Source organism: Numenius arquata, chromosome 11 (genome assembly GCF_964106895.1).
Source record: "Numenius arquata chromosome 11, bNumArq3.hap1.1, whole genome shotgun sequence".
Taxonomy (NCBI): domain Eukaryota; kingdom Metazoa; phylum Chordata; class Aves; order Charadriiformes; family Scolopacidae; genus Numenius; species Numenius arquata.
Window position 1 is genome coordinate 23,517,829 of NC_133586.1, and position 14,214 is coordinate 23,532,042.

At 53.2% G+C, this 14,214-nt stretch overlaps 1 protein-coding gene across 3 annotated transcripts in view; it reads left to right on the plus strand.

Annotated features, from left to right (window-relative positions):
• RBPMS2 (RNA binding protein, mRNA processing factor 2) overlaps nucleotides 1-10,874 on the plus strand; it is a 30,539-nt gene extending 19,665 nt beyond the window's left edge. The window contains exons 7-9 of one of the 3 annotated variants that reach the window (XR_012463480.1): nucleotides 872-1,034; nucleotides 9,290-9,363; nucleotides 9,629-10,873. Coding sequence is in view for 2 of the 3 variants with exons in the window: in XM_074155686.1 (XP_074011787.1) it covers nucleotides 9,290-9,352 (63 nt within the window). In the remaining variant the exon portion in view is untranslated. Of the gene's footprint in view, nucleotides 1-871; nucleotides 1,035-9,289; nucleotides 9,364-9,523 lie in introns of all 3 variants that reach the window. The other 2 variants (XM_074155686.1, XM_074155687.1) reach the window with 2 other exon arrangements.
• Nucleotides 10,875-14,214: the final 3,340 nt, after the last annotated feature.

Here is a 14,214-nt window from a genome sequence, read left to right on the forward strand (position 1 = left end):
CCTTGCTTGCATTGTGCTTGAGCCGGCAGTGACCTCACAGGGAGACATTCTGGTGCAGTATACGTTACCAATAAAGTTTTATGAGGTTAAACATTACTTAGGCTGGCAGCTGAGAGCTGCCCGATCTCCATGCTGGAGCCCTCTCCCTTGCAGAGCTGAGGCAGGGTGGAGTGAGTCATTGAGATGACTTTTGCTCACAAACTGGGCTAAAAACTGTAACCTTGCTCTTAGTGTGCTGAGCCCTCTGCTCTCGCTGGTGGGGCTGTTTCACCTTGCTGGTGGGGTGGTGGGCACATGAATTATTCTCCAGAACAGCTAGTTCCTCCTCCTGAGATGAGTGTTGGCTGGAGGATGTTCATGGGGATGGCCAGAGCTTTAGCAGCTCCATAGCCTTTGGTCCTGGAGGGGGCATGAAGTTGGAAGCAGTAGCTAAGCTGAGAGTTTGTCGCATAAACCTGAAGTGTTCATCCTCTCGCAGCTCTTGTGTTCAAGTCTGGTAGTGAGCTGGAGAGGAGATGGCTGCCCTCTGTGATGCACCAGTCCAACCTCCTAAAGGGCTGCCCAGAGGGCTGGCAGGAGTGGTGAGGGGCAGGAGATGGTGTGAGGCTAGCCCTGGCCTTGGCTCACACCCTGGCAGCTGTTGGGAAGCTGCTCGCAGACGAGACCGATGGTGATGCTCCCTGTGGGCACTACTGAGCTGCCATGCTATGGTCATGCTCCCTGCGGGCACCAGGCTGCTGTAGATGTGACCGTGGTCTGACCCTGCACGACCAGGAGCCTCTATCTGTGGGGACTACACTGACTTTAAGACTGTCCCGTCTGCCTTCCCTCCCTCCCACCCTCTCTCAAATCCCTCCTTTGATGTCCCTAGTGAACTCCAGCCATGATGCCAGCGCAGGCTAGCCCTGAAGCTCAGAGCTGTCCCTGGAGATGGGACACCCTAGTGATGCCTTATTGCAGCTAGTGGAGTGGCTGTACTACAGCTCCATTCCTAGAAGTGTTAAGCATGATGGCAGCCACGTCTGGAAAGACTGGTAAGGTAACCATCTCTCCTCCAAGGTGCACCATGGGATTTGCAAGCTTCTGCCCATCTCTGTAGCCCATATCTCCTTGGCAACCCAGTGCATGGGCCTCACGCTATCCACCCACCAGAGCCTGGGGAATGAGATACCAGGCCTTCTTTCTAACCCACATCTCCAACTTGGCAGCACATGACATGGCACACACAGCATGGCACCATCTTACATCAACTCCTCCCAGCTGAGCCAGGCTCAGCCAGGTCCTGCTGGTGGGAGGGGAGCAGCCTGGTTGAGCCGGGGCAGAGGCAACCCTGCCACTTGGCGTGAAAGAAAACTGGTTTCTCCCCAACCACGACCCTTTGAGGGCAACCAGAAATACACCTTGACCTCACTCCTGGCACATGGTGGGGGAGGTGAGTGACGTGATAGCGATAGCACACAACTAAATTCTAGTGGGCACCTTAGACAACAGCACTTGCCGGTCACTTTATTCCAGAATTGCATACCGGGACAGACCCTGCCCTTAATCATGGGTCTAATCTCACCTCTTTCCTCTCCAGTTACTGGAAATGGAGCAAGTTCCTACCTGGAGCTTGGCTTCTCTCTTTCAGCCTGAAATCACAGACAGGACACAGGTCTTGTGAGCCATAATGAAGGGAATTGGCAATTTGGGAGACATGGGAGCGGCGTAGGAAACTGGGAGCTTGTAAAGAGGGAAGATGGTTTGGCTTACAAGATGGGACTGGTTGGTAGGGAGGATGGTTTCTGTGGTTAGCCCTGAAGGAACTGAGTCCTGTCTCACTTCCTGCAGTGGTTCTGGGTAGGCTTTTTCCTGTGTGTAGTAGTGATGTTGGGGAAAGACGACATCAAAGATGGGGACCCTGCTCTGCTTTCGTCCTTGGAAGACTGAGGGGTGCTAAGATGTGCAGAGCTGGTCTACTGGGAGAGGGGGGAAAGCTTGACACTGGCACAAAGACACAGCTTGCCTTGTTCTCCTTGGACCGGGTGAAGTTTCATCTACTACCAGTGTGATGGAATTGGGCTCTTTTACAACTGATATAAAAGCATTTGTTTTGGAGTGCCTCTAAGCCAGGCTCTGAGTGGACAGTAGGAGATACCAGGGGCTATTGATGCTCCTGGATCTCTTCTGCAAAGAGATGCTTCCAGCTATGGCAGCAACTCTGAGGACAGGACTTGCCCTGGTGCTTTCTAGGACTTGCAGGATTGTTTCATAAGAGCATGGGTGAGGCTGGTGGTGGTCACCACATGGTGCTTATAGGGAATGAGGAGGATGTGTTGGGTACCCAGAGCTTGGGAAACTGTCTGTGGTAGATGCTTCCAAGGCAGGGAGCAGGTCATGGACTGAAAGCTCACAACTGCCCATCCTTTTGGGACTGACTGCCTTGGCTGCCAAAAGTGCCCTTGGAGCCTCCATGTTGCTGCTGCTGGCAACAGCCTTGTCTAGAGGCTTTGAGGAGATGGTGAAGGTGGACCTCTGAAGCTGGGACCTGTTTAAGCGAGTGGTAGGCGGAAGGAGCAGTCCTAGCTCATGGCTATGTGATGGTGGTACACAGCCCAGCAGGACCCTGAGGCTTCCCGCACCAAGCTGAGGTAGAGCCCATCGATGGAAGGAGAGGTCAGTGTTCCAAATAAATCTTTCCCTCTTGTTGGTTGCCTGGACTAGCTCAGGGCAAGCCAGATCTCAAGTGGTGGCTACTGTTGTGGATGGACACAAGGCAGATCCCAGTGCCTGTGATCTGGTGCTGACCCTAGAGAACTGGGAATGTGGGAAGGTCTGCTGGGGTGGGCTCAGGCACTGTGCTCCTCCTCAAGTACCGTCTCCTTGTTGGAGTGCTGCTGTTTCTGGGTGCGTGACCACCTGGGTGACACCAGCCTGTCTAAGCTCTGGAGCACCAAGCAATGACCACCATGGTGGATCTGCTGGACAGTGGAGATCCTGCCTTTGTGTACCACTGATGTCTGGACTGACTTCAGTCATGCTTGCAAAATTTTCTGGACTTCCTGTTGTGCCAGTTGAGCTCTCTCTGGGATGGAAGGCTGGAGACAGTGATGGATTTTCTGTGCCTAATAACTTGTTGCTGTCAGGTAGGACTTGCCAGGATTATTTTTTTTTCCTGGGCAATCTCTGTGCTTCCCGGAGGAGTGAAGCATTCTTCAAGACTTTCATGGTTATGGTGTTTTCCAAAACCTGAGTGACTTGTTGCTGCCACAGGCTGGCCAAGCAGCCCTCAGCAAGCTCTCCCCAAGCCAGCTGTTTGCCTCTAGCCAGAGAAAAGCAGGCAGGACATGCTCTTAGCTCCTCCAGGTACCTGCTGGGCAGCAATTCTCACTAAATCACACCTGACAAGTGAACTGGACCAAGATGGTGTCAAAAGTGACTTCCTGACCTGTGGTGAGCACTGGCTCTCCCTGGCTAGCTCAACCCAAATAAAAGCAGCACAGCTCAATTCTGCTCTGGGAAAAGGAGAAACACTTGTTTGCTGAGGTCTGTGGGATGGGTGTGTCCCCACAAGCTGCCTCAAGACCCAAGGCATGGGGTACAAGGCAAAAGACAGATGCCTGTTGAAATGCCCCTTCTAAACAACAGGATGGATCCATGCCTGTTGTCTTCTGCGTGCTCTTCAATGTGGTGTGATATGATGCGCTCATCCTCCAGCTCTCTGGCTGTAGCTGCCCGGGGAGATGTGTGCGCTTGATTCAGTTGTGGCAAGGTTTTCTTGGTGATGGGCTTGAGCTGCTTGGATCTCACACAACATGCAAGCTTTGGGATGCTAATCTCCTCAACCCAGCCCCCTGAAGGACCCTGGAAGTGGGTGGTTTGGGTGAAGTGCCTGCTGTTGAGGCTGGAAGTGTGTGTTCAGAGGGCACTAATAGATGACATTAGTGCCTTGTAGGTGCCCCTTTGCAGGCTGTCCTTGTCTGCCCTGGGTCGTGTTCCCATCAGGTGTGTTTCCATCTGGAGCGGTGCAGCACTTGCTGGCCACCACTGTAGTCTTGCCCAAGGCTTGCGCCCAGTGACCTGCAGCCAGGTGGAAGCAGTGACCATGAAGTGCTTGTGGCTTGCCGGGGTGAGGCCCTCAGCAGCGCAATTGAAGATGCTACTCTGCATGTCAGCAGCTGGTAACTAGATGCAGCTCTTGGACATGCTGGTTGGGGTCCTACCAGCCCCCAGGAGCACAATGGAGTGCTCTGTCCCTGTCTGCGCAATGACCCTTTCTGGTACCTGGGGAGGTGGCTGGATCCATTCCAGTTGTAGGGATAGCTCTGAGCACCACGAGATGCTGGAGCTGGCTGCAGAGCAAGGATAGACAGACCTAGAACTAAGGAGGAAAGGCAGGCCATCCAAGCTAAAGGTGACTTGAGGATGGATCTGTGTATTCAGTCCTCCCTTCCTCCATCTCTTTTTCCTGCTGAAGGAATTGATTTCCATAAGGATGGTGGGTGAGATAGGAAACTTAAATGAAACTTAAATTCTGAGGGTAATTGGGAGAGACAATGGAGGACTTAAACACCATATAGGTACTTCACTCTCCTTGTTATCTGCACCATTTATCATTTCGTTGTGATTTTTAGGTAGCCCTGGTCTTGTGCTGCAGCAAGGGAGAGGCTTTTCACTTCTGGATGTTCCAACTGGTTTCTGGAAGGTGGCAGGCAGAGGCACAATTTTCTCTTCACCAGATGTATTCTGGGACAGATGTTGGACATGGCAGTACGAGGCTGGCTGCGGTTGGCCGGCGGTGTCTGTCTCGTCCCTACAGATGGGTGAGCAGGAGATGTTTGCAGTGATGTGGCCAGACTCCTTTCCAAAAGTGAGCTAATGCAGCTCCGGAAACAACTGTGTCTCTTCCAGTAAAAGCCTCCCTTGCTCCGCTTTTCTCACCCAGCGCTGGATGTCTCCATTCACTCTCAGCTTTCTCTGTGACAGACGCAGTATTTTGAGAGATAACGGATCTTCCAAAAGCCCTCTGAGGAATTTGCTCCCTGCAGGGAAGTGCTTTGGCTTGGCCTGCTGGGTTGCAATCTTCTGGGACAACCCTATGCAGTCTCTTGGGGTGTTGGTCTCCTCTTCCAGATGGCTCTTGGACCCCCTTGCTTGTGGAACCTCTCTATTCCCTGGCAAAAGCAAGGTGCCAGGGACACTTCGAGGAAGTGAAGAGAAAACTGTCCTGGCAGGTGCTGTTGTCTTAAAGAGCACGTCCTCTTGGCTAGCTGCTACCTCCAGTCTAGTTCTTACAGCACTTCCTGCTGGTTTTGGAAACATCCCTCCTAGTGAGGGGGTGTTTCTGCCTCATCTCATCAAGCCCTTAATCTTTCTGTGGGCTGAAAGACCTGGTGGTGAGCGCCTAGGCCTGCCCTCAGGATTATTGCATCTGCAGGAGCTCCTGCCAGCCTCCAGGCTGAGCCCATCTGCCTGCAGGGCTGGGCTCCTGGCAGCTGGGGCCACCGCCAGCCAGGCTGGTTGGGTTTGTGCACACAAGCATTGGAGACCTACAGGAGGAGGGCAAGGAGAGGCGGTCCATCAAAAGTGGAGGTTTATTAGTGCCAGAGCTATGAACAGTGTATGTTTTGGAAGAAAAGCAGGATTTCTTTTGAAACTGGAGGTGCTGGAGGCGCTGGCCAGGCTTGGGGTGGGGTGTGCACATGGGGCAGAAGATGGCTCAGAGTCTCTGAGGAGGGGATGAGGAGCTACCAGGCTCAGGGAGTGGGGTAGGGGATGTCCATCTTGCATGTGTTCGTGCCAAGTCTGGCGTGGGACGGAGGTGGCTCTTGGGGTTAAGCACTTGCAGCTTTGTGAATGCAGTGGGAGTTTCCTGTTGCTGCTGGGCAGGAAGAAACTCATTCCAGCTGTTGAGGGGAGGGATGCTGGCGTGGGAGACACTGGCCAGGGAGGAGGACTGCTAGCTGCTGAGGAGATGTGGCTTTGCTGAGCAAGCATGCTGCAGTGACAGGGCTGGTGGGAGAGCAAGTGACCCCTGTCCTGGCACTGACCATAAGGTGTCAGTGATGCTGGTGCCTGCACCAGGCTGCAAGCCTTCCTGGCCTGTGTCAGGGCAAGGAGATAGCCACGTCCCGGAGCAGTGTGATGGCCCCAGGATCGGAAGCAAGGGTGCAGCTGAGCTGGAGCCCTCTCACAGGCTAATGGAGAAGTGAAGACATGGTGTGTGTGGCACCAGGATAGCACTTTGGTCATGGCACTTGATGGGACCCCTCAACAGGGAGGAAGGTCTTGACAGGCTGAGAGAGTTGGGGTTGTTCAGCCTAGAGAAGAGAAGGTTCCAGGGAGACTTTAGAGCCCCTTCCAGAACCTGAAGGGGGCTACAGGAGAGATGGAGAGGGACTCTTTATGAGGGGAATATAGCGATAGGACGAGGGGGAACAGTTTTAAACTGAAAGAGGGGGGAGATTTAGATGAGATCTTGGGAAGAAATACTTTGCTGTGAGGGTGGTGAGACCCTGGCCCAGGTTGCCCAGAGAAGCTGTGGCTGCCCCATCGCTCGAGGGGTTCAAGGCCAGGCTGTATGGGGCTTTGAGCAACCTGGTCTGGTGGGAGGTGTCTCTGCCCATGCCAGGGGTGTGGAACTAGATGGTCTTTAAGGTCCCTTCCAACCCAAACCATTCTGTGATTCTATGAATGTCCATGCCCTCAATTCCCTCCACCCAAGGCTGGAATGACTGGGATGCAGCTGGCTGCTGTGTCATGGAGCAAGCTATGGGGCCTGCTGGGAGCTGACTTGGTGGCATCCACTTGCCTTGTGAAGGGGTCTGGCAAGGAGACAGACCAGCCCAGTGTGCCTGGCCACAGACAGCTACCTCAAGTGTGGTGCTGGTGCCTGAACAAGAGCCTGGATCCATCAGATCTAACCTGATGAGAGGCTCCTGCTAGGACAGAGCTTCTGCAAGCTTGCAGGGCTCCTCCCTGTAGTAACTATCTCAAGAAGAAGGACTTGAGGTCCCTTGGGACTGTTCAGTTACTGGCATCACAGCCCTTCTGCTGGTAGAAGGAGGACTTGGCCCTTGCAGGCAGCTGTGCTTTCTGGTGTGCTTACTATCCCCTCCAGCTCCTGTGAGGAGGCTGTAGTGTCAAGGTCTTGGTGGTTTGCAGCATGTCTCTGCATGAGGAAAGACACCTCCATTGGGTGTCAGACTCCTGCTTCTTACAGGGGAAAACGGAGCAGGATTTGAAGGGACCCAGAGGATGTGCCTAGCTTGGAGAGTAATCCAAGGGCTGTCACGGAGTCTCTGGGTGTCCTGGTCTTCAGCTCTGTCTCTTCTGAAGAGCTGTGTGTAGCTTCTGGAGGTCTCAAGAAGACGGGGATGAGGACACAGGTCTGCATCTCCACTCCTGGGTAACTGCAGCCAGACTCGCATTGCAGATGTCATCCTGTGTGTCAGTTGGGCAGCATGCCTAGGCAGCTAGCAAAGAGCCAGCCCCTGTTCCCCCTCATTGCCAGCCATCGTCTCAACCTGGGGTGGCTTTCTGGATGTTTCTCGCATGCTTACAGCCTGCAGGGGAGAAGACCTGTCTCTGGAAAGAGCCCTGTTAGGAAGAGGCTGGCAAATAGCCCTTGCTGGGTACTGCCATGTGGGGCTTAGATGAAGTGTAAAGCCTCTGCCAAGCTACATGCTTTTGCTGCAACTCCAACTCTTCTGTTGCCCAACTGACCTGGGACCTTGCTTCAAGAAAGTCTGCCTGTCCTCGATCAAGAGTCCCTCTTAACAGGAGAGTGCCAGGCACGGGGGCTGGAGCTGGTCTGGGAATACTGTGTTTTCTCTCTGGCCCTAGAGGGGAGCATGTGCTTGGGAGGGGAGCCTCTAGCCAGGCTTGTTCAGGGAAGGGGCCAACCTTGGCAGGATGGTCTGGCAAGGGGAACAGTTCACACTGGGCTCTAGGGGGCTTTCTGCCTCTTTTCTACTTATCTTGGAGCAAAGTCCATCATTCTGCTGGTACCCAGAGCCCTGACTGTGCCTGCTGCCCTTGATGCCTGTCATCACTGAGGCCGTGCTCTCCTCCCACCAGCTGGGGAGAGAGGAGAGTGGGGATGGCCGCTGTGTTTCAGTTCCCTTTGTAAGCAGCAGCAGGACCGAGCTCCACTGGCTGCTCCTGCTGCTGGATCTGTGCTCAGTCAAGTGGCGCAGACTCATCTCCTGCTGCTCTCGGGCATGAAGCTGCTAACTCAGTCCAGCCTGATGCACTGGTCTTGCAGACCAAATGGGAGCACCTGGATGTCTGATGCTATTCTACTAGATGTTGCCAGCTTGCTGCATCTGCTGGCAGGCTGGAAAGTGTCTGTTCAGCTACTGTTCCCATGTCTGCTTGTTGGGTGCCCATCCAGCAGTTCTTCCTCAGCAAGGAGCAGGCCTGAGCAGTAAAAGTGGCAGCAACGACCTGCCTGGGAAGCCTCCAATTCTTGCTGGTTTGCAGCACTATCAAGCTCTTCCCATGATGTGGTCTGTCTGGAGCCTCCTCTGATGGCTGGGTTGTGGTTTAGGAATCTTTGTGGGTCTCTTCTGTGGTGGATGAGGCAGTCCTTACCCTGTGTGTGTCATGTAGAGGTTGTCTGTTTTAAATGTGTGGTCTTGAGATGCCTCCTTCTGCTGGCTGAGGGTGGAGCGGCCACCACCTTGGGGTTGCTGTGTGCCCGAAGTGAGCCACCTCTGCCCTGAGCCTGATCAGGGGGGAAAGATGTAAACTTGGGGGGTGTGTGGGAGTGGGAGCCTGCTGCAGGGGGAACAGCCCCTCCTTGTGCACACTTCTGCAGTGGTAAACATCATAGAAAGCTTGGTGGTGAGGAACTTTCTTAGCTTGAATGGTGGTGGTCTCCACATTGTAGTGAGCTGGGGCCAGGCATAGGTGTGAAGCTGGGGGCTGTCTTCTGGTTATGCCAATAGACAGAAGTACTTGAGATGCTGGGGCAAGCCCTGAGATCGGGTGATAGTTTCCTTTTCAGACGTGTGGGATCCTGCTGTGCTCCTTAAGGGAGGATCCGGCCAGGTCCCAGTGCCTGGTGAGCCTGAGCCTGGCCTTGCATGAGCCACCAGAGCCACCACACCAGGTAGTGCTGGCATGGTGCAGCCCCGGGTTGGGATGCTACTCAAGTAGTACTTGGGGCTCATCCTGGAGCCTCCTTTTCCGTGCTGGAAACCTCTCTAGCTGGTGTACCTCATATGTGGTCCGAGGGAGCTGAAGGTTTGGGCTCTGGTTGAGATAATCCTGGGTCATGGACTTCTGGCATGGCTTTCTTTTCCAGATGCGCTGGTATCCTCCCTCTGAAGCTACCCAGCAAGGATGGAAGTCTCGTCAGTTTTGTTAGTTCGTTAGTAAGTAAGTAATTGCTCTTGGAGCCTGGTTCTTGTCTTGTTCATTCCTGGGTTCGTTGGGCTTTTGTGGGGTGGAGGGATAGGAGCTTGGGCTCAGCCCCCTGCATCCACCCAAGGATGCAGTTGGGTTACATTGATGGGTGATGGGGCCAAATCCACCCCAGCAGGAGCAGGGAGACCCACCAAGCCCCAGGGTGGGGAAAAGGACTTTGGGTGATGCTCGGCGATGAATCCAGACAGCCCCGCTCACCACCACTCCTCTCCCACAGCATCTCTCCTCAGCTTCTGTTCCTCCTCACTGCCTCTACGTGGAGGGATGTGCCAGGGACGATCGCTTGGACCCCTCTTGGTTTGGTTTGTGGCCAGCGGACAAGGTGCCCGGCCCCAGTGTGCTCCCCCCCCGGGGCTGCCAGTGTTCCCCCTCCCCGGACTGTGAAGCTGCCGCAGCCCCCTGCCGCGGGCCGTGCACCGCCTCCATCCCTCCATCCATCCCTTCCTCCATTCCCAGGACATCCTCCCCCACTGAGCTTTGCCATCCACCTGTGCCGAAGCCCAGCTGGGGGGGCTCGGTCCCGGGCTTCCCTGGGCTTGCCCTGCCCCGGTGGCTCGGCTGAAGGAAACGAAAGGCAATGGGTTTTGCATGTTTTCTGGCATGAATTAAAACACTTAACTTGTGTATGTGTGAGTGTAAGTTTGTTTGTTCTAGCATTTGTGTAACCGTTAGCAACAGGTCTTGGCCCAACAGATTGATCCATCAAGGTTTTCATCTTGCTTTGGTGAAGACTTGGCTTTGAGAAATACTAACTGTCCTTGTCTCACCCCTTCTCCCACCTCTGCCCTCCCCTTCCCAGTATGACCAGAAAAATTTGAGAAATGTTTTGCTTTTTTTTTTTTTTTCCAAGTACGATGCACTGGGTTTCTGTTCTTATCCATTCTTCTCCAGTTTTAAAGTCAGGGTTATTATATTATTTCTTTTCCTTCAGACTTCTATATATAGAACGGCTGTAAAATATCTAACTTTTTTTTTTCCTTTCCACATCCTTCTCAGTGGAGAGCATCCAGTCCTGCCAAATAATCAGCCATCTTTATGGGAATACTGAACAAAAAAAAAAAGTACGAGTATTTTTGTACCATGTGTAATAAGGAAATATTTATGCATCATAAAGAATTTCTTGTGTGTTTGTGTGCAATTAATTATTATTATTATTAAAGAGAAATTGTAATCCTGTAAGATAAGTTAATGTTTAGTTAAAAGCTTGAAAGAGAAGGGTTGTCTTCTGTAACAATGATTCAGTCAGGCATAGTAAACAAAAGATTGTGCAATTTTTGTTTTAGCATCTTATTGCTTGGTATTGAAGTGCTTTAAGTATTATATGACCATGGCTGTCTCGCTTGTATTAAAAGATTTGAGAATAAGTTGCTATATAATTGCTGATCCTATGAGAATGTGAAACTGGATAATATATGAAATGCAACCAAAAAAAAAAATATACCCAGAGGCTGCTGTGACTCTTCTTCTGTGGTCTGTTGTGTTTTCTTGGGATGCTTCAGCCTTGGTGTTACCTACAGTTGCTCCCCAGCCCTCCTACAGGGATGCAGCCTGGTCTGGGATGCTGCTGAGGACCACAGGTGGGGTTGGGTCCACACACACCCCCCCCCCCCAGCCTGCATGGGTGTGCACTGAAGGGGCTGTAGATGCTGAGCTCTTCTGGAGGCCTCTGAGAGGGCAACTGTGAGCTTTTTTGGGTGTTTTTGTTTCCCTGTGGAGACGGAGGGCCTCTCCTCTGTGCCAGCACTGTTCCTCCCTGCCAGCAGTGCAGCGAGGGGAGATGTCCATAGAAGGCAAATGTCCTCTGCAGCTGCAGCATCGCCTCATGCCTGCCCAGCTCCTACTCTGGTGCAGGCCAGGGCTGCCCGTGTCTTTTTGTGGCCTTATCTGTACCTGCTAAAATAGCTGTGGGAACCACAGCCCTGGGGCAGAGGAGCTGGGTGGAAGCAAGGTTGGATGCTGCAGTGGGATGTGATGGAGGGGCAGCTTGCTCAAATCCCAGCAGTGTGGCCCGGGGTCCCCCCGTGGCTGCACTCAGGGGGTCCCTGTGATGGGGAGCTCCTAAAGTCCTCCTGTGCAGCTTCCCACGCCAGAGATCAGTGTTTTCCTCTCTCCTCAGGGCTTTGAGGGCACTGCTGAGCAGAGGGGAGGGGGGGGAAGAAAAAGCAAAAGGCAGGTCTAAAAATAGCCCTGCTGGCCACCATGCCTGGGAACGGACCCGGCTGAGCTTTGCTGCTCTGGGAAGTGATTTGGGCTGCCTGTGCCAGAGCAGTGCTGCCATCCCCTTCCCCGTGGCATCCCTCCGCCTGTAGTCCAGGTAAAGATTTCTCCTGCCTGTGTTCATCCCAGCTCTTTCCCATATCCCTGGTCCTGCTGGGTCCGTCCACATCTTGCACCTCTGCTCACCCAAGCAGAAACACCCTGGAGACCAACAGGGGCCTGGCAATGGGAGCGTGCAAGGCTTTAAATTATAGAGGAGATTATTTTTTTTTTTCCTTAAGAAAAAAGCCTTTAGCACATGCATTAACATGGCCAGGCAATGAATAATTTACGGACAGCTCTATTAAGCTTTTACACTGGGACCCGCGCAACACGGCTCACCTCAGAGATAAAGTAGGTCATGTCTGCTCCGAGGGTCCCTGGGCATCCCCCTCCCAGGCCGGTGCGAGTGTGGTGCAGGCGTGTGCGCACACACGTGTGTGCTTGCTGCCTCTGCCCCTCTGCGTCTGCTCATGCCTGTGCCCCGTGCCAAGGGACATGCTCTGGGCAGTGATTTGGGGACAGGGAATGTCCCTGGTCTTTGGGTGGGATGAAGCTCCAGGGTAGAGAGCAGCTCTGGATGGGACACAGCCTGGTTGCATCACCAGGAAAAAGGGCACAGGTTGCTGGCACCCAGGTCCTTTGGTCCTTGGTGCTGTCTGGACCAGTTGGGCAGTGTCCGCAGGAGAAAGTGGCCAGAGAAGTGAGGAGATGGCATCAGGGCTGGAAGAAGGAAGGAAGAGGGGAAAAGGCTGGCTTGGGTAGACTTCATCCCACCTTGGACAAAAAATAAATAAATCTGTGAGCTTTCAGATCATTTTTTCCCAAAAGTGCTGTGCTCCACCATGGCATGTGGTCCAGGTGCTGCAGCAAGGAGCACTTTGGAAGCAGAAAATCCAGCTGCTCTGATGCAAAACGGCCTCTCAGCACGGCTGTGCCAGACAAGCTGCTGCAGAGTTGACTTGGGCCCCCATTGAACCCATTAGATGTGCTCACACCAGGCCAGGGCATCTTCAGGGAGGCCAGTGGGAAGCCCAGATGTAAAAATCCGTGCCTGAAACCAGAGATGTAGGAAGGGAGGCAAGTCGTTTAACTCTGGCACTCACCCAGCGACCTGCTGGTCACAGAGCTCTTGTCTCCGAGGTCCAGCGTGCTTCACAGCACTGATGCTCTCCTCATGGTCCTGCATACCTTTGCTGATGATTAAGGGTACCCAGATGCAGCTCAGTTGTACAAGTTGATTGATCTGGTGCCTTCAGCCCAATTTTTTGTGGCAAATGCTGATGAAGAGTGATTCAAACAGCTCCTGCAAACCGCAGCAACTTCCATCTGCTGGTCTGCACTGGCAGTGCAGGGAGAAGAGCTTTTGCCACCATCTCCTTTCTCCAAGGCATCCCTCCTCACTCGGGCTGAAGCCTGTCATGGTTGAAGACCATTTTGGCCTCAGGCTGGACGACAACTCTTGTGAGTCTCCAAGGGCAGAGGCAGGTGTGTCTCCACACCTGAACTCTGCCTTCAGTGCTGTTTCTCCATCTTTAATTCCAGTCCTGTTGGTAGACTCCTTCCTGCAGTTAATCTCTACCCAGCTGGTCAGAAAGCCAAACATGGGACCACTGGTGTCCTCCCAGTTGTTCATACATTTGGCAGACGTCAATGGCCACAACCACGAGGAAGTACCTCAGATGACCCCAGATCCATCAGGAAGCGCCAAAATTTCTGCCTTTAGCAGCTACCGCTCACAGCTGACTTCCAAGAAGCTGCAGCTCATGTAATGTTGCTGGGCTTTCCCTGGAAAACGTGCATGGCCCAGACCCATGGGGATGAAGAGCAGGTCTGCTGCGGGCAGGGAGCATCACATATACTGTTCCATGGAGCTCCAGCCTGGACGTGGCACATGGCCAAATAAAATGAATGACCAAGCTGCTTGATGATGGATGAACTTGGCAGCACACCTCTGGCTGGCAGGTGCACCAGTAGGCTTACCCAGGCTAGAAACATCACCAGGAAGGCAGAAAGAGCTAGGAAATGATGGAGAACAAGCAGGGAGGAAAGAGCACACTGTCTACTCCTAATCTTGCGATTCATCACTGCATAGTGCCCCCTCTCATGAGTTTTGCTTACCTCTTACCTACCAGGCTCAGATATCACCACACTGTCTCACAGTTCCAAAAATACCTTTCCTATCCCCCTGCCAACCACCCAGTTAAATTTTTCCCCAACCCAGCAAGGAGTCTATGGAGATTTGGAAACAGCATCCCAAAACCCCAAACAGCGGGCATGGGAAGACACAGGTGATGCATAAGAGACTGCACAGAGGTCATATATGTTTGTAGGGACAAAATACACCCTGCACAATATCTGCTGGTGAAAGGCGAGAGGTACCATGACCCACCCTCAAAGTGATGGATCAGAATCCAGAGAGGCTTTGGGAGTCAAGGTGCTGCTGCGATGGGATCCTGCACAAAAGCCTGTAATACCGTAACAGTGAGCAGGTGGCTGGAGGGTCATTAGTTGGAGGAGTTACCTCCATCCTTACTCAAAAATACA